Raw genomic sequence first — 22841 nt, 5'->3', positions numbered from 1 at the left:
TCCATTAGTATCTTGGACAGGTGCTGCAAAGACAATAAAACAGGACCAGAGTTGGTTAGAAAAGAAGACAAGGCTGCAATACATATGAGAAATTTTGTAGTTCTTTTACTGACCTCTAGGTTTTGTTTAGGGTTTTTTTTTTCCTGACACAAAGATCCATATTTTTATCATCAACACTTTTCTCAGCTTCGGGCATTCTCTCTGGCTTTCCCCCTGGAATGCTCTCCCTCCTCCACTCTAACTACTGATATCCCTGGCTTCGTTTAAGACCTAACTAAAATCTCACCTTCTACAGGAAGCCTACCCTGACCCCTTTTAATTCCAGTGCCTTCCCTCTGTTATTTTTTCCAACTTATCCTGAATATAGCTTGCTTTGTATATGTTTGTTTGAATGTTGTCTCCCCTATTCGATTATAAGTTCCTTGAGGGCAGGGACTGTCATTTGCCTCTTTTTATATCCCCAGAGCTTAGCACAGTGTCTGGCACATAGTAGGAACTTAATAAATGTTCACTGATTAATTGGTTGCAGTACATTGAAGTATAATTATTCTTCTCTTGGTGTTACCTGGTTGCAAATCATAGACTACCACAATATCTGAAGAATCAAAAAATTTCAGGTGACCCAAATTGCAATGGCAAGCTGTCACATGAAAGGACTAGATTTACTTGCTCTACTTGACTCCAGATGGTAGAACCACTAAACATAGATAGAGGTTACAGAGAAATAGATTTTTAAAATTAAATTTAAATTTTTCAATGAACACAATTTTTTTTCCTCCTTTCCCATCATTCCACCATCACTAATAAAAATAAAAAGAAAATCCTTGTAATAAATATGCATAATTAAACAAAACAGATTCCTGCATTGGCCAGGTCCAAAAACTCTCTGTCTCATTCTGCTCCCTGACTCCATCATGTCTCTGTCAGGAGGCAGGTAGCATGCTTCATCACTGACATTCAGAGAAGCAGATTTGGGTTCAATGTGATGGAAAACCTTAGTGAGCTGCAGGCAGGGCTGCCCTTAGGGTGTTCACACTAGTTCCTAAGCATGTGGGGAAGGAGGTGGCTGTAGGGGTGAATCATTGTGGGAGAAATACGAGGGAGAAGGAAATAGTGATAGTTCATCCTTTAAAAAAATGGTCTAAGATCTATCTGTGTGATCAACCTATAATCCCACCCTCCTTCCTAGGGACTGAAGGACTAGAATTCACCAAATGGCATCATACACCTCCACCTACTGTCCTTGTACATCCCTCAAGTTGCATGTTACCCTTTTGTGTCCTGTGTTCTCTTTCAGGGTCATTCTTGATGTTCATTTTAGCCAGATGACATTGGTACAACAATATTGTGTGGGAAACAAGGGGATGGGGGGGGTGGGGTGGAGGAGGATGTTGTGCTTCACCCTGGGCTCTGTATCTCCCTGGTGACGGCCTTGGGTGCCGGAGGAGGACTTGGGAGGGAAGGTTGGGCAGCAGCTGCCTTTCCATCTAAACACTGCTCATTTCCTAGAAGACTAAAAAGTATCTCTAGGCCCCATGTCATGACATCAGTGATCTATTAGAGTCAGAAACACGCAGACAGATCTGAGACTGCATCCACAGGTTTGGGCAAGCATTCCTTTGGGCCAAAATGCCATGGTGGCTCATCCTCCAGTTTATTAATACATAGCAAGTTTTTAACCATCTGAGGGGAGGAGCTCCTGCTTATTTAAGGGAACAATCAATGCTAAAGGCCTCTGAATATTTAAGTTAGCATTCCACTGTCTGGAAAAACAACTGACTCATCAAAAATCTCTCCCCGCCCTTTAGAATTAAGGGAAAAGTATGACCTTGGGTATCAATATTGTGATGAAATTAAATTTGTTTTTAAAATGTTGTGTTTCCCAAGCTCATCTCAGAATATGGTCAGAATTCAGTTCAGAATTGACTAATTAAGTGCTTACTATGTTGTTAGGCTCTGTGCTAGGCACCAAGGAATCCAAATTAAACAGTCCCTGAGAAGGAAGGAAGGAAGGAAGGAAGGAAGGAAGGAAGGAAGGAAGGAAGGAAGGAAGGAAGGAAAGTAATAAGCATTTTAAGGGCCTATTATGTCCTAGGAACTATACTAAACACTTTATAAAAACTTTTCATGTCATCCTCACAATAACCTCGGGAGGTAGGTGCTATTACTATCCATATTTTATAGTTGAGGAAACTGAGACAGACAGAAGTTAAATGACTTGCCAGGGGTCACAAAGCTAGTAAGTGTCTGAGGATGGATTTGAACTCAGATCTTCCTGACTTCAGAGCCAGTGTTTGACTCCTTGTGTCACCTAACTGCAAATATCACTTGAGATGATACATATAAAAATACATTTTGCTATATCACTACAACCCTGTAAATGAAAAGATCAATAAAAGGAGACTGGGAATCAATAATGAAACATACCTCCCACCTCTTAGCAGAGAGGTGGGAGACTGTTAGGGTAGAATATTGTCAGTGTGAGTATCGGGTGATTTTGCTTAAATGTTTTTCTTTGTTTTATAAAAAAGCATTGAATTCGGAGGTTGAGAGGTTGAATTTCCAGATATGTGGCACCCGACTTAATGGGATATGACCGAACAAGTCATGATTGTTACATGTAATGGAATACCATAAGAAAAAACTTACACAAAGAATTCAGAAAACCTTGAGAAGAGTTATATGAATTATTGCAAATTGAAGCGAGCAGAACCAGGAATAGTATGCCTGACTTACAACATAAATTAAACAAACAAAAAAACCACCCCAAACTGAATTCTATACAAATGAGAGAGAGAAGGAAGGAAGGAAGGAAAGAAGGAAGGAAGGAAGGGAGGGAGGAAGGGAGGGAGGGAGGAAGGAGGGAAGGAAAAAAAGAAGGATGGATGGAAAAAAGGAAGCAAGGAAGAGTACCTGAAGAAAAGATGAGAAAATTTACCTTTCCTCCCCTTCTTTGTAGAGATGGGGGACTATAGGTGCGGAACATAGAATATACTGTCAGATTTAATTGATAAAAGTTAGTTTTGCTGAACTGCTTTTCCCATTGCCCATCCACACCCCCCTCCCTACACACACATATATGCATTTTTTTACAAGGTTTGGCTTGGGAAAGGAGAGGGATATTCTCAGAAATGAAGGTGATATAAAACAAAAGATATGAATAGAATTTTTAAAAGATATAAATGAAACTGAACATTTTGCATTATAAAGATACTATAAAAAACAAATTGTTATCATCTTTTATAACAGTACAGAAACTATGAAGGCAGGAGGCCTAAGGATTAGAAATAAGAAGCTAAGGGAATATTAAAGAGGATTGATATTAATGGATAAATAATACCTATCACTAGAGCAGTGGGCTCGTGGATAGAGGCAGAAATGACGGCTTGAATGGAATCATAGTAGTTCAACTATTAAAAAAAGAGAAAGAGAAAATGTCAATTAACATCAAGATCATGGGTAAGATTAAATGAGACTGTGTTACAGTATTTTAAAATTCACTGGAAATGTGTCTCTGGATAAAGGAAACCACTTGTTTAAAGCATGAAGAACATTTAGAAAAAACATGTGTGTGTAGGTGGACAGGAGTGGGCGTATTGGCGTGGTTGCTGATGGCAGTATCTTCCTTCTACGCTTTCTCATAAAGCTAAAACCAGAGCAAACAATTCCTGTGTATCATGTCTAACAGAACATGTCGCAGTTTCTATTCTCTATTTTAGGATTTTCTGGGAAAAATCTGAATGTGACCCACATCAGAGCCACAAGGACTTGAAAGAGAAAACCATTTTATTCATTCGTATGAGTTACCTTCAATTTGGAAGATATAGTGAGGAACATAAAATCCTGTGACACATAACACCCAGGATCATCTATTTTTGGAAAGAGAGTGCAGTGATCAAGGTCTTCCATTAAAGTATGGAAGGCTTGAAGTACAAATGCCGGGAATGAGGGAGGCGGTAGTGTGGTAGTCCTCCGAACTCTGCCCTAACTGCCCCCCCCCCCCCGTGGCTCCCCTCCCCCCATGCCTAGGGCTCCTCCTCAGCACCTCCCCATCCCTTTCATCGCCTCCATTAACTGCAACCCCTCCAAATACGCGTTGCTCCCCTTCTCCTGCACCCCCCTCCATATCTATGACCTCACTCCTACAGTTTATAAACCCCTAAAGACCGGCCTTATCTCCTGGGACTAGGTGGGCTTTTTGCTTATTTCCCCCAGCTATTTAAGCCCACCCTACAGGTCTTCCCTGTCTCCTCTCTCAGCTTTAGGGACCAACGATGGGGATATCCCAGGATGGCTCCCTTCTCTTTTCAGTGAAGTCCCCCCTAATCCCTAACCAGAGTATTTCAGAGTATATCAACTCTGACGGCTACATTTTAGGGAGAATAATGCCAATGTGGAGAGGTTCTAAAGTAGGATAACCAGGCCCATAGCTAGAAGGGCTACAGCTGGCCTTACACATAGGCAGATCATTCATTCATTCATTCATTCATTCAACCAACATTTATCAAACACATATTTTGAGCAATGCTGTTATAGTCTGTTAAACTTCTAGCCCCTAAATATCTCTCTTACCAGTCTATCACCTCGACTGAAATTTCTAGCATTAGCATCACTTCTGGATGATCTTGTTAGAGGATAAGATCATTTAAATTGGGTCAAACTTGGATAGTGAGGTGGTACAGTGGATAGACTGTTGGGCCTACAGTCAGGAAGACACATCTTCCTGAGTTCAGATCTGGTTTCAGACATTTACTAGCTGTGTGACCTTGGGCAAGTCACTTAACTTTGCCTCAGTTCCTCATCTGTAAAATGAAGTAGACAAGGAAATAGCAAACCACTCTAGTATCTTGGCCAAAAAAAACTCAAACAGGATCAGGAAGAGTCATACACGACTGAAATGACTGAATAACAAACCTATTACACAGAATCACAAAGAATCTCAGAGTCAAAAGGGTCTTTAGTGGTTACCTAGTCCTACCCACATTGAACAGAAATCCTCCCTACTCTGAAGAGCATACCCAATGACCAGTTATCCAACTTCAACAAGAAGAACTTCAATGGAGGGTTCACCCACTTTGGGATTACTTTAATTGTTAGGAAATTTCCCTTTATATCAAGTCTACATCTGCTCTCTGCAACTTCCATTGCTTCTACTCCATCTAAGGCCTAGAAAAACAAATTATTTTCTCTCCCACATGATAGCCCTTTAAGTAACTGGACAGCTGTCTAACTTGTCCAGGTGTCCAATGCTCTGAGTCTTCCTTTCTTTTTTCCAGGCTAAACATCCCCAGCTCATTCACAAATGGCATGATCTTAAGGCTGTCTGTAGTTTTGGTGACACTTTTCTGGACATACCATATCTTCTTCTTTCCTTCCTAAAAGGTCTTGGCGCCCAGAACTGAGCACTATACTTGTTAACATGGGCTCTGTAATGACTATACTATATGTTAGAAATTACTTTCAGAATTTCTAACATATAGTATAGTCATTATAGAGACCATGTTAACATACTTCAGATGTGTTTTGACTAGGGTAGCATATGGTAGTGAAGATGGTATAGGACTATTATCTCTGTCGTCCTGGCTACCTTGTTTCTCAAGAGAGAGTCTAAGATCTTACTGACTTCTTTGCTATCATGCCACACTGTTAACTTATATTGAGTTAACTCCATTAGAAGCCTCTCCTTCAAAGTAAAATTGGTTCATTGACTCCTTTTTTCTTTGGCATTTTTCCAGGGGAAAGGACTGCTTTGGTCACTCTTCCATTTTCCCAACTTGGCTATATGTGACTTGTAGAAATTTCTGAGACCATTCTTCTTGGGGACACAGACATAGCCCTTGAGTGCCCAACAGAGATGACCAAATCCTGAGGGAACCATAGAAAATCACATACTGGGGTTAGGAAGGGCAGCTAGATGGCACAGTGGACAGAGTACCTGGCCTGGAGTCAGAAAGACCTGGGTTCAAATCTGGCCTCAGACACTTACTAGCTGTGTGGTCCTGGGCAAGTCATGTAACCCTGCTTGCCTCAGTTTCCTTATCTGTAAAATGAGCTGGAGAGAGAAATGGAAGACCACTCTAGTATCTTTGCCAAAAAAAAAACCCAAATGGGGTCATGAAGAGTCAGACATGATTGAAATGACTGAACAACAAGGGTTAGGACCTGAAATCCAGATGCCATGGTAAACCATTTTGGCAAGCTCAGTCCAAGAACATTCCCCTCTCTTGTTTCTTCAGTGACTGATATGGTCTTTGCTCTGTCTCAGCAGATTTGAATGTAGCCATCCTCTTGCTGCTGGGTCAAATCAACAAGCATTTGTTAAGCACCAGCTATGTTCCAGGCACTAAGTTATAAGAATGCAAAGAAAGGCAAAAAACAGCTCACGTTCTTGAGGAACTTGTAGCATGATGGGAAAGACAACATACAAACAACTATATGCCAGCAAGATACAGACAGGATAAAGTGGAGATAATCTCATAGGGGAGGCACCAGGATTAAGAGAGATGAGAAAGACTTTGTGAATAAGGTAGGATCTTAGCTGGGACTTGAAGGAAGTCAGGGAAGCCAGGAGGTAGAGGTGAAAAGGGAAAGCATCCCAGGCATGGGGGAACAGCCAGTGAAAATGCCTGAAGATGGGAGATGGAGTGTCCTGTTCAAAGAAAAGTAGGGAAGCCAGTGCCGTGGGATGGTACATTACTTGGGAGAGTGTAAGAAGACTGGGAAGTGGTTATAATTCTTCTTTACAACTGGACTATTATGTAAATAAGGTCAATGTGAAGGTAAATATAGAACCTACAATGGATTACAGGCCGTCTTGGGAGGGGGGAGGAGGGAGAAGAGGGAGGAAAAGAAATTTTGAAACGTAAAAACCTGTGGAACTGAATGTTGTAAATTAAAAATAAAAATAATTTTAAAAAAAAGAAGACTGAGAAGGTAGGAAGGGACCAGGTTAGAAGCCAAACCAGATTTTCAGGCTCTCGTCACTTCTCACCTGAACTATGTCAGTGCTCTCAACTGTCTCCTCTCTAATCCATCCTCCACACAACTGCAATGTGGTTTTCTCTAGGTACAGATCTGACCTCGCCATTCTCTTACTCTATTGTCTCTAGAAACAAACACAAACTCCTCTGTTTGGCTTTGGAAGCCCTTCACAACCTGGCCCCCAGTCTCTCTTTCCAATGTCATGTTGTACATTTCTCCCCATCTTGTATTCTATGGGCCAGCCAAACCAGCCTCCTCCTAGTTCCTCGCATGTAGCACTAGATCTCTCATTTCTGGTGACTATCCCTATGCCTCTAATGCAACCCCTCATTGCCTCTACCCCTTAGAATTCCTTACTTTCTTCACGACACAAATCAAACAAAAACCTTCTACTGGAGAACTTCCCTGATCCCCCAGTTGTTAGAGTCCTCCCTGCTTCCTCAGTTGCCCAGTATTTACTTTGTACTCTTTGTACCGTTTCTGTGTGTACACACACACACACACACACACACACACACACACACACACACATAAGTGTATGCATATGTTGTTACTCTCTTTGAATGTTAGTTCCTTGAGAGTAGGGCTTGTTTCATTTTACATTCCCAGTTAACCTAGCATAGTGCTTCATATAAAATTGTTTGTCCTTCATTTTCAAAAAGGACCAGTGACACCATAGGGTGATATCTTGACTCGAGGGTGAATTGGATTTAAGTGAGGCAGAGTTGCACAAAATCATCAGCCTCACTCTCTCTTCCAGAGTCATTAAAGTCCAGCAGGAAGAAAAATGTCAGGATGACTGGCGATGGCCCCGGATGCAGTGGATGACCTTGGCGTCTTTGATGTCTGACCAAGCTCCAAGCACTCCACAGCACCTGCTTCAGTGGCTTTTGTAGCCACTGGAACAAACTGTTCTAGTCTGCCCATTCCACTGGGGGAAGTCTTCACGGCCTTGGGGTAGATACTCCCCTAGCTCACTTGTGGGGTTGTGGCCCATTAGTTACCCTTGACCTGATTTAGCCCATTGTTTCAACAATCCGGCTAGCAGCTGTTGTGGGGGTGAAAAAACAACACAAGCCCAACAACAAGAATGCTACCAGCACGCTGCAAAAGCCCAGGTTCTTTTGATCTGCTTTACTAAGGAAAGCAATGTTAAGGGGTTGACAAGCTTACTTTAATTCAGCATACAAATACCATTCACTTAGTTCGGGGGAAAAAGCCAGCAGCCTGAACTTCAGAGCAAATACAAACAAATTACAAACATTGACACTCAGACCCAATACAATTCATAGTTACCAACATCTAAGTTCAGCCCAGGAGCTCGTAACAAGGGCTGGCCCAGAGTCATGCATGCCACCACAGCTGTGGGTAAGAGCTCCAAAGAAGAGAAAGCCAACCCCTGGTTTTATATCTTTTTCAGGGTCAGGGGTGAGTCACACATGCGACTCGCCCACATGACCTGGAATCATCACAAAGAGGCGACTTAAACCCACGTGGTCTAAAAGCCTCTGATGTCCCAGACATGTCACTCAAACTCATGTGTAAACTAGGCCTTCCCCTGAGGCAAGGAGGCCACCAAGGACTCCCAAATCTAGTCAAGGAAACAAAGGCTGAACTCTTCAAGGGCACTTGGTTGAACTGAGTGCTAAGAGCCCATTTTGTTTACCAACACACCCATCTGCTGAGATGGTTTACTGAGGTATTGCCACTGCACACACTATAGCTTCTTGGAGCCACAGGTGAGAGGTGAGTGTCAGGTGGTCACCAAAGCTGGATGAACAGCCCTGAAAAGGGCTCAACAGCCCTTACACCAGAGGTGCCAGTCCTCCTCCAACACCCCATACATTCTTTGGCACAAAGTAGTCAATGAATAAATCTTTGTTGATTGAATGATGAATTAAAAAAGAAGGCAGCTTTTCCAAAGAGGGTGAAAGTTGAGCGGCCCTGAAAAGGAGGAATTATTATGGAAGTTACAAAATGCCTTGGGTCTATCCTTTTCTATGAAATTGAACAAACATTTATTAAATGTCTATGATGAGCAAGATACTATGATAGCAGCTGGGTTCTTCATGCTTTTTATACCATGAAGAAATATATCAGACTATTTTTAAAAATCCTTTCTACCTCTAGCATTGCTGTCATTATTCGGCTTTATTTCATACTACTCCCCTCTATTCACTCTACTTTCTAGCCAAATTAGACTAGCACCTGCCTGTATATGTGACCTGTCCTTCTATCCAACATCTTAAACCTCCAAGCATTTCGGCAGTCTGGCCCCAATTCCAGGAATGAACTCCCTCTCCATTTCTACCTTTCAAAAGTGTACTCTTTAAAGGCTCAGCTTGTGTGCCGCCTCTTCTAGGAAGCCGGAGTACTCTTAAATTCTTCTAAGACTGTTTTTCTCTCTCTAACCTTGACCCACCACATTTTACCTTATCCTCTATTCATCTGTGTGTACATGTCAGATCCTAGCAGAATGTAACTTTCCTGGAGGAAAAGGACTAACTTTTTTCCCATTAAAAGAAAATTCCTAGGTACTTAATAAATGTTAATTGAATTTTGTTGAACTGGATTTGTGTTTCTTTTTCACTACAGGCCTAACTTATTATTTATTTCCTTTTTCTTATGGTTATTATTTTGTAGTCTTAATTGCCTCTATCTCATTGTTTTTTTTCTTGGTTCTGCCTTTCTTTCTCTTTTTATTCCCCATTTCACCTATCAAGTTTGCCTTGATAACTTTTCATGGTTATTTCTTCCCTCTATGGTATTTTCCTATACTCCCATTCATCCTCTCTTTTTATAAATAAGACTATTTTAATGCCACTCCCTATCATCCAGTGTAATTCTCTATTTGTTCAAAGGAGACTGGGAAATTTGGACAGAGATATGTAAGTGCCAGCTTGTTGTTCAGTTGTTTCAGTTGTGTCCAACTCTTCATGACCTTATTTGGACTTTTTTTTTTTGCAAAGATACTGGAGTGGTTTGCTATTTCCTTCTCCAGGTCATTTTACAGATAAGGAAACGGAGGCAAAGTTAAGTGACTTGTCCAGGGTCACTCATCTAGCAAATATCTGAGGTTGGATTTGAACTCCAGGCCCAGTGCTTGATCCACTGCACCACCTAGCTGCCCCGTGTCACTTCACCTTCCTTTAATAGATGTCACCATTCCTATTTTCCTGAAGCAGCTTTGCTCAGAGCATCCTCCTGCTCTTCTCGGCTGGGTCAGCATTTCTCTTTGGAGCTGACTTCAGCATGGATTCAACATGGAGGACAATGCTTCTCCTTCACAAGAGCTTTAATTGCACTGATATAACTCCCCCCAGATGAGAAGAAGTCACAGGGGTACATCATGGGTCCCATGAGCCCTGAGTCATTTTAACCAACTCATTCCCTGGGATAGAGGAAAAGAAATCTCCTCTTCAGACACAGGAACCACTAGGATATTTTAGCACAGCAACTCCAAATGTTCTGATTAAAATGGAAAGCCAGCCAAAGGTAGGAATTGTTAGTGGCCATGCCAAGGGAAGGCTGATTGAACCACACTCATCATCTTATGAATATTGCAATACATGTTGCATCTCTTAGAGTGACTTTCATATATGTCTTGGTCTCCTTTGGATATTCCAGTTAATACCTGTTTAGAGCTGGTTGAATAGATCATCATTTCCAATATAATGTAAGCTCTCTGAGGGCAAAGACTGTTCTATTTTTATCTTTGTATTTCCAGCATCTAGCAATGTCTGGCACATAGTAGGTACTCAACAAATGATTGCTAGACTGACTGGGGTAATTTATACTGGGTTAATACTATGAAGAATGTGGTTTTCACTTATTTGTTTAAGTATTGCCTGGAGAGAGAGGGAAGCTTGGTAAGTTGTTGGTATTAATCTGCTTCTTACCTGAGTCACCCAATCTTCATGCACTTTCCAACGAACATATTTGACATTGGGAGAACTCACTGCACTGCCAATTTTAACAGTTGGCATGTTTTCGACTGGAGGTAGCTTCTTCCAGGTTCTGAAAAAAGTTTAAAGATCCAAAGTAGAAGATAATATTAGCTTAATAAAGGGTTATGAAGAGTAGAATAGAACCTCCTTGAGGCCAGATGCTTTCATTTTGTCTTTGAATTCCCAGCACGATACATAACATAGTGCCTTGCACATAGTAAGTAGGTACTTGTTGAATTTCACTGAATCGAAGAAAGTATATAAAACCCTCTAACCACAATCGACACAAAGTTTACATCCTTGTATGTCTCTGCCATCTCCCTCTTTGACATTTTCAATCTCATTCTTCATGGGTTCCTTCCTTCACAGATGCTGAGGTAGCCCTCCTCATCTTAAAAAAAATCTTGGTTTTATCTTTCCTCTTCAAGCTTCCATCCGAACTCTGAATTTCCTTTTGGACTCAGGGTCTTTAAACTTGTGGACTATAGCCACTATATTGGCTTCCTAGTCTTACATTCCCATCTTCACCCCTTGTGATGGGGTCCTATTCCTACCGTGCCCTTGGAGGTCACTCCTCATCAAATTCAGTGGCCTTTACTTAATCTTCATCTGCTTAATCTCTCTATGACACTGACTTTGTTTACCATCCACTCCATGAAATTCTCTCTTCTCATTGCTTCTGCAGTCTCCTAGATGAATATTTAAGGGAGTGGATAGATGTAATTCTAGCACGGTAGCCCCTTTCCAAGGAGACAAGAGTAGCCTCTGATCCCAGCTCCTTGCTTCTCCTCTGGCAGGAATTAAAGTCTCCCTTGGAGAAGGGTGGAGGAAGAAGAGGCTAGAAATGACTATTCTGCCTCCCTTTGTGCCACACAATCACACCCCCATCCCACAAATCAAGGGACAGGCCTCTCTGTATGTGGGGCTTTGCTGTACTTAGTACAAATGAATGGAGAGATCAGATTCCCCTGTTGTTCAGGCTATTAAAGGAAAAGTAGCAACACCACCAGCCACCAGCTACAAATCATGCCATCTTCCCTCAACCCATCCTCCTCACAGGAACCTGGGACTTGGCTTTATCTCCAGGATCAAGTCTGTGCCAGCTCCTCCTCCAAACCATGCTCCAACACTCCTTCCATCCTCTCTAGCTGTCTTTTATTTGCTATCTCTCCCCAGTAAGATGTAGGGTCCTTGAGGGCAGGTACCATTTTGTTGCTGGTATCTCAAGTGCTTAGCACAATGCCTGACACATAGTAAATTAAATGCTTATAGATTTGTAGGTAGGAAGCTCTAACTACCTGCACAATCTCTGCTCTCTAGCTCTTTGCAATGTAAAGGGGCACGACACAAATGAGGCAATGTTCTTTGTTGATCTTAAATATAAATGTTTCATTAAATGAGATCATACTTGTAAAGTGCCTAGTACAATTCTTGGCACATAGTAGGTGTTTAATAAATATTTGTTCCATTCCATTCCATATAAATATATACAAACGCATACTGACTACAGGCCACGGCACTTTCAAATATGAGTTTTTCCTTTTTCCATGTATTTTTCCATCCATTGCATTTAGCATATTTGACTCGAGCTTTTGTAACCACATCCTAAGAAGGCCAATCCAATGTTTTGTTTTGTTTTTTAAAGGGAGACACTTAAAAAGCCTGCTTTTTGTCATTTAATAAGGTACCTTTTTGTTCTCCAACAACAGACCCAATTAAGCAGGGCTCAGTCGAGCTGCCTCATACCTTCGGGTTGTTTTGTGGGCCCTCTCTCTCTCTCCTGACACATATGTCTTGTTCCTTTTTAATTTTCCCTCATCCAAAAGCTCTCTAGCTCTCTCCTCCCTCCCTCAAGCTTAATTTCTTCAATGTTCCTGCCCATCATTTGCATCTCCCTTCCCCAGGAAGCATTCAAGATTCAGTGAAGAGGTTTTGTGAAGGGCCATGGTGGGGGCTGGGGAGAACAAATGTCCAGGAGACAGTCATGGAGAGCCGGGGGAAGTAAAAATAAAAGGGTATTGATGCTTTGTGAAGCATACACTAACCGTTCAAGAGATCTATGTGCTGAATTCTAGAGAAAGCCTTAAACCGCTCCCACTGCTGCCTGGAAACCCAGGGCCCAGCTCCATTGTAAGAAGTTAATTTTAGAGGGGAGGAGGGAGAGAACATGGCAGAGAAGAGAGAAGCTCTGAGGTAAGGAAGGGGCTCTGATTTATATAATGCCATTATTGTAATAGTTTCTAAATTATCCTCCAACCCTTTCTTAATTCAGCCAAACCTCTTATTCACTTTTATGACCAGCAGCTAGCAAATGGAAGACGTTCTCTGGGTTACCTGTGACAAAGCCAGAATTTTTCCCTGCTCTCTGGAAAGGTTATAACTAATTCAAGACTCATCAGCAGGAAGAGATTTCTGCTAGTCTCTCCCTCCCCCCAGTTTTTCATTTGCTCTGACATTCCTTGGGTCAGATCCCTGTCCGAGGCCTTCCTTTGATGAATCTGAGCAAATTTGTGCCATCAGCAAATTGTCCACCTTGAATTTCAGCTTTCAGCTGGCTGAGGAATACATGAGACTGATGTTCACTAGCATCAACATGAATCTCTTGAGGAAGCAGACAGATGGAAGGAGGCAGCTGCTACAGTGTGGTCCTTGGGTCATCCTGCATCTTACTGGGAAACCCACTTACTGTCTGGGTAGAGCCTTGGCAAAATTGTCCATAGTACCCCCATCCCCTCTACCCACAGAGGCAAGAACTGCCAAAAGATTCTGGTCCTGTTACCCTGATCCCTAAATAGTAGGAGGGCTGAAAAATACCCATTCCCAATGGAGAATTCCCTACGCTTATTTGCACTGAAGAATGGTTCTTCACTTTGCAAAAGGGTTTATCTCTGGGATTCCTGCAAATAGAGAAAGCTTCCCTATGGCATTCACAGGTTTGTTCAGATAATAAATTATTTGACAGAGGTAGGAGGTGAGAGTGAGGAGAGTGGGATGTAATGAGAAACTTAAAGCTAAAGTGAGAGCCACTGCCAACCTAATATCAAACAGAAAGGCTCTTTGAAATTACAATGTAAGTCAATGAGTAAATAATTTTGTTGAGTCATTTCTTACTCTCTGTTTCCCCATTTGGGGTTTTCTTGCAAAGATACTGGAATGGTTTGCCATTTTGTTCTCCAGTTCACTTTACAGATGAGGAAATTGAGACAAACAGGGTTAAGTGACTTGCCCAGGGTCACATAGTTATCAAGTGTTGGAGGCTGAATTTGAACTCAAGGGTCTTCCTGACTTCAGACCCAGTGCTCTATCCACTGGACCACCTAGATGCCCAAGTGGTAAAAAAGTAAATACTAATTGCTTCTGTTTCTGTAAATTTTAATTGTTTTGGGGAGGGTCTTCCCCTCCCAAGTTGATTTTTTTTATTAGGCAGAAGGGGCCATTCCTTGGCTCATTTCTTTCCTAGCCTTAATCACTGCATGGGTGTTGCCTCAGACAAACTGAGACCTCTTAAAGACCTAAGCTTTAAAAGGCCAAGGTCTCCCACAGCATCCAGGGCCATCTCCAGTCTCCTGATTCATAACTGGATCCAGATGGCTCTGGAGGAGAAAGCGAGGCTGGTGGCTTTGCATACACCTGCCTCACTTAAATTCAATTCATTTGCAAGTCATGACATCACCTCCCCAACGTCATGGTCCTCTTTGAGAAGGAAGGACAAATAACAACAACAACCTGCCAGGTACTATGCTGAGTGATTTAAAAATATTATTTGATCCTCACAATAATGCTGCAAAGTAAGTACTATTATGATCTCCATTTTACAATTGAGGAAACTGAGGTGAAGAGAAGTTAAGTGACTTGTCCAGGGTCAATACAGCACATGCAACTAGTGTCTGAAATCAAATTCGAACTCGAGTTTTCATGATTCTAGCACCAGTGCTCTAACCACTGTACCACTCAGTTGCCTCCAATAATGGAGAAAATCATCTTCAAGCAAGACTTAGTTTCAATATTTGATATTTTTTTATTTCTTACCCATGCTTTTCTGTGTTACACTTGAAAGACCTATGTTAAAATTGCTCTTCTTGGGATGAGTTATACATACACATATATATATATGTATATATACATATGTGCATACGTACATATGTGTGTATCCATATATGCATGTATACAAAGCCATAACTGGAAATTTTGCCACCTGGGACAAATTTAGTTGAGGGAGTGAAAGGACAGAGTCTACAAGACACCCCAAGACTAGCACATAGCACCATCACCGACAGTCACAAGTGATCATTTGATGTGGGTTCCCAGGCCTGGAGGCACAGGGGCAGTTCACTTTGTGGAGAGTGGGGCAAGATGGTTACAGAGACTCAGAGCCTGGGTGGAGGAGGTGGGGGAGGGTATTGCACTTCCTTCTCACAACCACCGTCCATGCTTCATGATACTCCGTTAGCCCTGTCTCACTCAAGAAATTATACCTTCTTGTGATGTTGGTACCTTTGGGAGAGGAAGTACATCGCACCATGTCAATACCATGTCAGGGGGCAAATCCCTGCTGACTTTGTAGTAATGTTTCTTTCTGCAGGAGCCCTAACAGAAGGTTTGTCTTTCTTTCTTCCTTCCTTCCTTCCTTCCTTCCTTCCTTCCTTCCTTCCTTCCTTCCTTCCTTCCTTCCTTCCTTCCTTCCTTCCTTTCTTTCTCTCTTTCCTCTCTTTCTTACCCTCTTTCTTTCTCCCTTTCTTTCTCCCTTCCTTCCTTCCTTCCTTCCTTTCTTTCTTTCTTTCTTTCTTTCTTTCCTTCCTTCCTTCTTTCTTTCTTTCTTTCTTTCTTTCTTTCTTTCTTTTCTTTCTTTCCTTCTTTCTTTCTTTCTTTCTTTCTTTCTTTCTTTCTTTCTTTTCTTTCTTTCCTTCTTTCTTTCTTTCTTTCTTTCTTTCTTTCTTTCTTTCTTTCTTTCCTTCCTCCTTCCTTCCTTCCTTCTTTCTTTCTTTCTTTCTTTCTTCTTTCTTCTTCTTTCTTTCTTTCTTTCTTTCTTTCTTTCATTCTATCCTTCTTTCTCTTTCTTTCTTTCGCTGTCCTTTGGATTTCACTAGGGAGGCTCTGTGGTCTTCCAGAGCTCAGTGTAATGAATACAACCATGCCTTTTTTTGTTTGTACTCTGTGTGGGACATTTTCCATGACACTGACCAACATTTTAGGTGATCGTGACTCTTTGTTTTACAGCTCCCTTGATGTCACTACTCAACTGATAAGTGAGCAAAGCTATTCCTATAAAGGTGTCTGTCATTAGGTGTTTTCCAGTTTTGACATATGTCTCATCTTGAGAGACACCTTGTTTGAGAAGAGTCTTTAAGGCTGAATGTTGTCCTAAATCAACAAGCAGGTTCTTATGTTCTCTATACTTCTTATTCAGTGGTGTGATCATAAAGGGATGGTCTGATACACACATATGCAAACATACATACATACATACTTACATATATATGTACATATATATGCATGTGTCTCCAAAAGCCCGAGTCTCCCCATTTCAAATTTTCATCAAGGATACCCATCAAACATGTTTGTATCATCTTCATGCATATTTTATAGAGATGACAAAACAGGCCTATATGAGCAGTTGGTGTTAAAATTTCCTGGTACCATTTTTTTAAACCGTGATCTCTCCATTTTTATTTTGGTCTTCCCCTTTCTGAGATAATTTCAAAATTGACATCTGAGTGTCTTTAAAATTTCATCACCTCCAAAATGGACTTCTTTTTTATCTTTCATCGGGTCCAGCCACTCTTGCCAACTTCTTCTAAAGAGTCACTCCCTTTCATTGTACACTGGATACTGAGAAAGCAAAGTCCACATGTGGTATGGTTCTATAATTATTGTCAATAAAAATATATTACTATGAGAAATACCAGCAGATCTGTTTGGTTTCACTTTATTTTGCCATCTCTTCAGGATCTCATCTTGGCATGTAGGTGGCTTCGAGATCTGCCAGGTTTCACTAGGCTATAAAAATCTTATGTTGGGGATGGAGGCAAACTATTTATTGTTCAAGGGCCAATTCAACCAAGTATGAACAAACTCCTCACAAGAAAACTGGCCACCAGGTAATGGGTTTGTTGTTGTTTGTTGTTGTTGTTGTTGTTGTTGTTGTTGTTGGTTCGTGCCCTAGATGACTCACAAAACTTCCTAAAATTTCTTTCTGTTTTGGAAGTGATTAAAGAGATTAGAGTGGTGGTAAAGATGGAAGGCAGGGTTATCATGAATTACACAGTATTAAAGCCCTCTGCAAACATCAGTTTAACCCTTTCTACCTTTAAGGGTGCAAATTTATGTTACCATACAAATCTTTGTCCAATGATCAATTATTCCTAGAGGGACTTGATGATATTCATATTAATATTCTCACTGTAATAAAACCAAAAGACATAAAGAAGTTGCAATTAAATGAAAGGATTGCCCAAATTCAGAGATTTAAATATAAAGGGGCTGTAGGAGTTTCTTTCATTGTATACTCCCTAATCAACAAGAAATAAAATTTAACGGGACACTTGGTCATCTTGCCTTCCAGGCCCTCATCATTTTGTAAACAGACCATGATGAAGATCATGTTGTTTTAGTCATTTTTAGTCATGTCTAACTCTTTGGGATCCCTTTGGGAGTTTTCTTGGCAAAGATACTGAAATGGTTTGCCATTTCCTTCTCCAAATGTTCATCATGTACCAGCAGATTAAGACGTGAAGAAATTGTATTAAGAATATGCAGTGACTTCAATGTAGAAGCACACATGGGGGATGACACTGAAAACTATTTGGGACAATATTTAGGTCACAGATATTATTAACCAGGGGTCTTTGAACTTGTTTTGAAAAAAATATTCTGATAACTGTATTTCAGTGTAATTGGTTTCCTTTACTAGCTTATGTATTTTATGTGAAACATTTAAAAATAATTTAAGAATAGTTTAAAATTATTCTGAGAAGAGATCCACAGGCTTCACCAGACTGCCAAAGAGGTCAATGACACACACACAAAAAGGTTAAGAACTTCTGGTTTAGGCAAGAAATGAAAGGAAAGAAGGGCTAGTAGGCTGTTCAGAAGAATGAAATCAGACAGCAGTCACAAACAGGAAGTTGATTAGATTTTAACAGGAAATGCCTGGCTAATAATCATTTCTTAACTGATTAGAGCAAAAGTCAAAAGAAATACCAAATTAGAAGGACAACAATGAAAAGCAGCAATCTGACCTTTAGTGGTCAAACCATCAGCTTCAGAAAACGGGACACAAACAAAAGTAAATATATTGACTCCAACACTAATTCTTACAAGTTTAATCTATGCACATTTGCCACAATGAAGAGGCTAAAAAAGCCCAGAAACTGTATCAACTAACTCAGCAGCTCCTGAAGCCTCAACAACTTCCTGATCGAGAAGGCATAACGGGTGAAGTCAGGAATGACTCAGAGGATTTCGATATTTACTTGAATTACAGGAAGATGGAAAATTTTGAGTAGTCTTACAAAATAATACAGAGCAGTTAAGGTGAAAAGAAGCCTAGGAAGAATTTGGCATGAGACCCAGCTGAGAAAGATTGTCCTTAGAGCATTTTTTGATTAAAACAACAACAACAACAGCTCTATAAATGAGTTATCATTATTTTGCTACATCTACCCAGGTGTCTTCTAGCTTTCCTGATAAAGGATGTGATTCTGAGCTGGCTCGTCTTGTGACAAACAAATTTTGCTATAATGCAAGTCCCAAAGAATCCACCGGAATTGTGCACATGTATGTGTACATGTGTGTTTGCTGGGTAAAACTGTCTCTTCTTCAGCTTCTTGAAGCAATAACCATCTCTTATGATAAACTGTACATTCTCACTAGAGATTGTGATAAACTGTGCATTCTCACTAGAAGCTCAACTACCATGGCTTCCATATGGTTTCCATATGGTTCAGATCATTTATTCAACTTAACTACTTGATCTGTCCTTGTAGTTTTCTTTTTGATCTCCCTGCTCTTCCGACTTTCTTCATTTTATGTCTGGCAACAACCCCTCTTTCCTAAAGGAAAGGACAAGGGCTCCCAGAGGTATTTGCTTCTAGTCATTGGAGAAGAGAGAGGCACAAAAAGAAATATTTTAGAAAGAAGTGAGGCATAATTTCCTAACCAAAAGGTCTCCCTAAATACCTGACTTGATGGAAGGGTGCAAACCATGCTCCCTCAGCTGTGATCAGGATTAATTTAGCTTTGTGAATGAAAACTATGGCTTAAATGAGTTGTGGTCCTTGGCATTTGGAGTGTGAATAGGGTCTTAGTATTTCAGAAAACAGCTAATCCTTTCTAACTTCTCCCATTACTCTTAGATGGCATAAACTAGAAAAGCTTTTCCCCACTGGCTTCCCTAATGGCCACAGCTGATGCTGCTGGAGAATGGAATCATTTGCTCTAATTCAAGCTATTTTTTTTAGCCTGTCCCTCTATTACCAGAACTGAGCTGCTGATGGTAGTGCTACGTTCCCAGCTGTTTGTAATAAATGGCTTTCGTTGATTTTTTTTTCTGGATCAAACCTAGAAGAAAAGATTTCTCAAAATGAGAAGGTGAAAGATTGGGGATAAAGAGTTTGTGAGGAGTTACGTAAGTTTTGTTTGTCTCTTTTTTGGCCCTTCTGTCTCCTCTTGAGCCTTTGACAAATATGGAGGCTGTGCCATGCAGCTTTCTTTGTTCAGTGCCAACCACAGCACACACAATCAGTAATTGGTTGCCTTTAAAAACGCTTCTTGGTTTTGAGAATTATGACGATGTCAAGGAGAGAATGCCTATTATAAACACCCGGACATAGGTCTTCCCTTCTCTCAGGAGTCAAAGTGCCCAGTTATCAGAATTATGCCTATAGTATTTCTTTCCATTTCTAGAGTGAAAGCCCTCATGGCAAGGTGAAAAGAACATAACTTGGAGTTAGTGGACGTGTGTTTAAGTTCCATCTCTGTTACGTGATTTTTTGTGACTTTAGACCCATCACCTCAACTCCATGGCTCTCTGGTTATTTGTCTTTAAAGCTAGGGACTTAGACTGAATGATCTCTACAATCCATTCTAGTTATAGGTCAAGGGTTCTTAACCAAGAGTCTTAGGAGGTGAGGTGGTCCTGAGTCACTATTGGAGGGGCTGTCAAGGGGTGCAGCAAACTTCAAGAGGAAGCTGTTATATAGTGAGAGTTAAAGGATGGAGGGGATGTCAGAAGGAAGTATCTAGAATGAAGGGAAGCCACTTGGTATGGTGAAAAGAGCACTAGAAGAGAGACACCAAGAACCTGGGTTCAGATCTTACTTTTGATGCTTTGGGTAAGCCATTTATATTCTCCAGGCCTCAGTTGTTTCTGATGTTAAATGAGAGTATTGAACAACATGACCTCCGAGATCCTATCAAGCTCTTGAGGTCTTTGATATGGGGAACTTTTTTACTCTAGACTGAGAGGTCCAGACGAAATGGTGGGAAATGAACACAGAGGATTAGGACTGGGAAGGGCTAGACTTGGGTTATATAAGACTGAAAGTTCCAAGAAAGGTACCAGGGAAAAGAGATTTTAACAAGGCAGACAGTGGTTCAGAATGATCAAGATTATCAAGGTAGGAGTTAGGAATTAGCCAGTTACCATCTATCTCTTCACTGCTGAAATAAAGGCAAAAGTTTTCATCCCTAGACATTTTGTGGTATTCTTTGCGTGTTGCAGGTAAGCAAGAGAGTGTAAAGGTTGGTGAGGGAACAAAGGAGAACCCTTCTTTATTGCTTGCTTCCCCATGATGACCTCAAAGAGTACTAAGTATTTCAACATTGACTAGAATTTCAACATGTTTTTCCCCTAGAGAATCATTCAGAAGGTTTCCTTCTCTTTTAAAATAAAAGATTTCCCACAGGGATCATGCCTAACTTCTTTAAGCAGTTTTGAAGTCAATGGCATTGCTAATTCAAAGCTACTTGGTGCCTTCCTATCAGGCCATCATGGCAGGCAAATCAAGTTTTATATCAAATATGTGCCTTTGGTATTCTTCATTAATAATTAAACCTCCCTGGCACTTCTACAAGATGCTGTCAGCATTTCAATCCTAAATTTACAAAAGAGGAGAAGCAGAGAGAGGTTAAATTTCCTGCCTGAGTCCATGTGACAGCCCAGGATCCCCAAAGGGCTTTCTGATGAATGGGTGCCACTCACACATCCCTTTCATTTGGTGTGCCTTCCAGAGCCTCCTATATTCACTTCCAATTAGCTTGAGTCATATTCCAAGAGGGAAGCAAGAGAGCTAATGTAAAAGCCAAAGCTCGTAAGGAGGGAGCCCATCATGAGTGCATCAGTGTAGGTGACAAGGTTTGCTCCAGTCTGAAACATTGTAATTATGCTTATTTTCTAGGGTGTTTAAATGTTCTTTTAAGCAGGGCCCTAAACTTCTGTGATGGACTGATTTCAACGGGGCTTGGAGGAGGAGGTTGTAGGGGAGACTGAATAAAGTGTTTTTTAGCCATCTTTAAAGTCAAAACCCAGAAATGTTTCGTTTCCTTACTGACCCCTTATTTTCTGAGAAACACTCTTCCATTTTTCAAGAAAGGTACATGTGATGGTAATATGCTCTGTCCCTGGTCTCACTAATGTGATCAAGCTCTTGTTGGTTTCTCTTAGTTGCTGCACTAATGCGTCTCTATTTCCACATAAGCCCCATAGATTTCCTTCTATTCATAGTGAACAAGATCACTAATATTACTTTGCCCTTGTATTTTACACTCTCCAAAAAGTCTTGAATGAACATTAATTAATTAATGAACATTTCATCAAAGCCTCAAATGTGAAGGACACATATCTATATAAATCAAGTCATTCAACCTCTGCTTATCTATGTATGCTTATATATACATGTGTGTAGATATACACATATATGTATATATTTTATGTATGTATATGTATGTTTATGTAGATAGATAGCCACCATTAGTGTCAAAATCTAGAGTAGTACCCATATTTCCTGTCTCTATCCAGTGATCACTCACTCATTTATTCATTCAATAAATATTTTCTGAGTGCCTACTATGTACAACACATTATGTTTAATGATGTGGGACTACAAAGAAACTGAAGACATGGCTTCTGCCTTCCAGAAGCTAACAATATTGTTAGGGAGATGAACAATATACACAAATAACTAAATACAAGGCAATATGTGATACATGATAGATAAATGGTAAAGACAATAAGTGCCATTAAGATTTGGAGGAGGGAAGGATTGCTTTCAATTATCGTGATACAGGAAAGCTTCATGAAAGAGATGGGGTTTGAGCTGGGTACAGAAGCATGGTTAGGATGTTGACAGGTAGAACAAGGCAGGAAATCATTTCCAGATGGGGAATGGTACGAACAAGAAGAAAGGAAATTTCAAGGCATATTCAGAGGTTTGGGAGTAGATTATTCTGGTTGGAAAAGAGAGAAGGCTTGTATACCAGAAAAGGAGGAGAAAAAGTTAGAAAAGGAGTTTAGGGTCAGACTGTCTAGGGCATTGTACTCTAGGCCAAGAGACTGGATTTTTGAGTAGGCAATAAGAAGCCATTGGAGGTTTTGAGCAGGGTATGGTGTGATCAAAAGAGTGTGTTAGGTTGAATTATTTGCCTGGGGTATGAAGTACGGAATGCAGCAGAAAGTATGACATAGTGAAGGCTTGAACGAAGGTGGTGGCAGTAAGGAATGGATGGGAAAATGCCACAAAGGAAAAATCTACTGGTCTTCAGACTGAGGTGAGACAGAGAGAGGATCCAGAGATAACTTCTGGGTTCCAAGCTTGAGCGACATAAGCAGAAATATCCTAGGAAACATACAGCCCTTCCCTTTTCTGCCTTGCTTGGCAGGCTAATTATTATATTTGTCATTTGGGGAGGGGAGAC

At 40.8% G+C, this 22841-nt stretch overlaps 1 protein-coding gene across 1 annotated transcript in view; it reads right to left on the bottom strand.

The window, feature by feature from the left end:
- LOC118836883 (WD repeat-containing protein on Y chromosome-like) overlaps positions 1 to 22841 on the bottom strand; it is a 175262-nt gene that overhangs the window by 88918 nt on the left and 63503 nt on the right. The window contains exons 9-10 of the mRNA XM_036744003.1: positions 10881 to 10998; positions 3341 to 3410 (exon numbers count right to left, since the gene is read on the bottom strand). Of these exons, the coding sequence (XP_036599898.1) occupies positions 3341 to 3410; positions 10881 to 10998 (188 nt within the window). The remainder of the gene's footprint in view (positions 1 to 3340; positions 3411 to 10880; positions 10999 to 22841) is intronic.

The sequence above is a fragment of the Trichosurus vulpecula genome, chromosome 2 (assembly GCF_011100635.1).
Source record: "Trichosurus vulpecula isolate mTriVul1 chromosome 2, mTriVul1.pri, whole genome shotgun sequence".
In the NCBI taxonomy this organism is placed as follows: Eukaryota; Metazoa; Chordata; class Mammalia; order Diprotodontia; family Phalangeridae; genus Trichosurus; species Trichosurus vulpecula.
The sequence above is the reverse complement of the archived record's forward strand: the minus strand, read 5'-3'. Positions and strand labels throughout refer to the sequence as shown.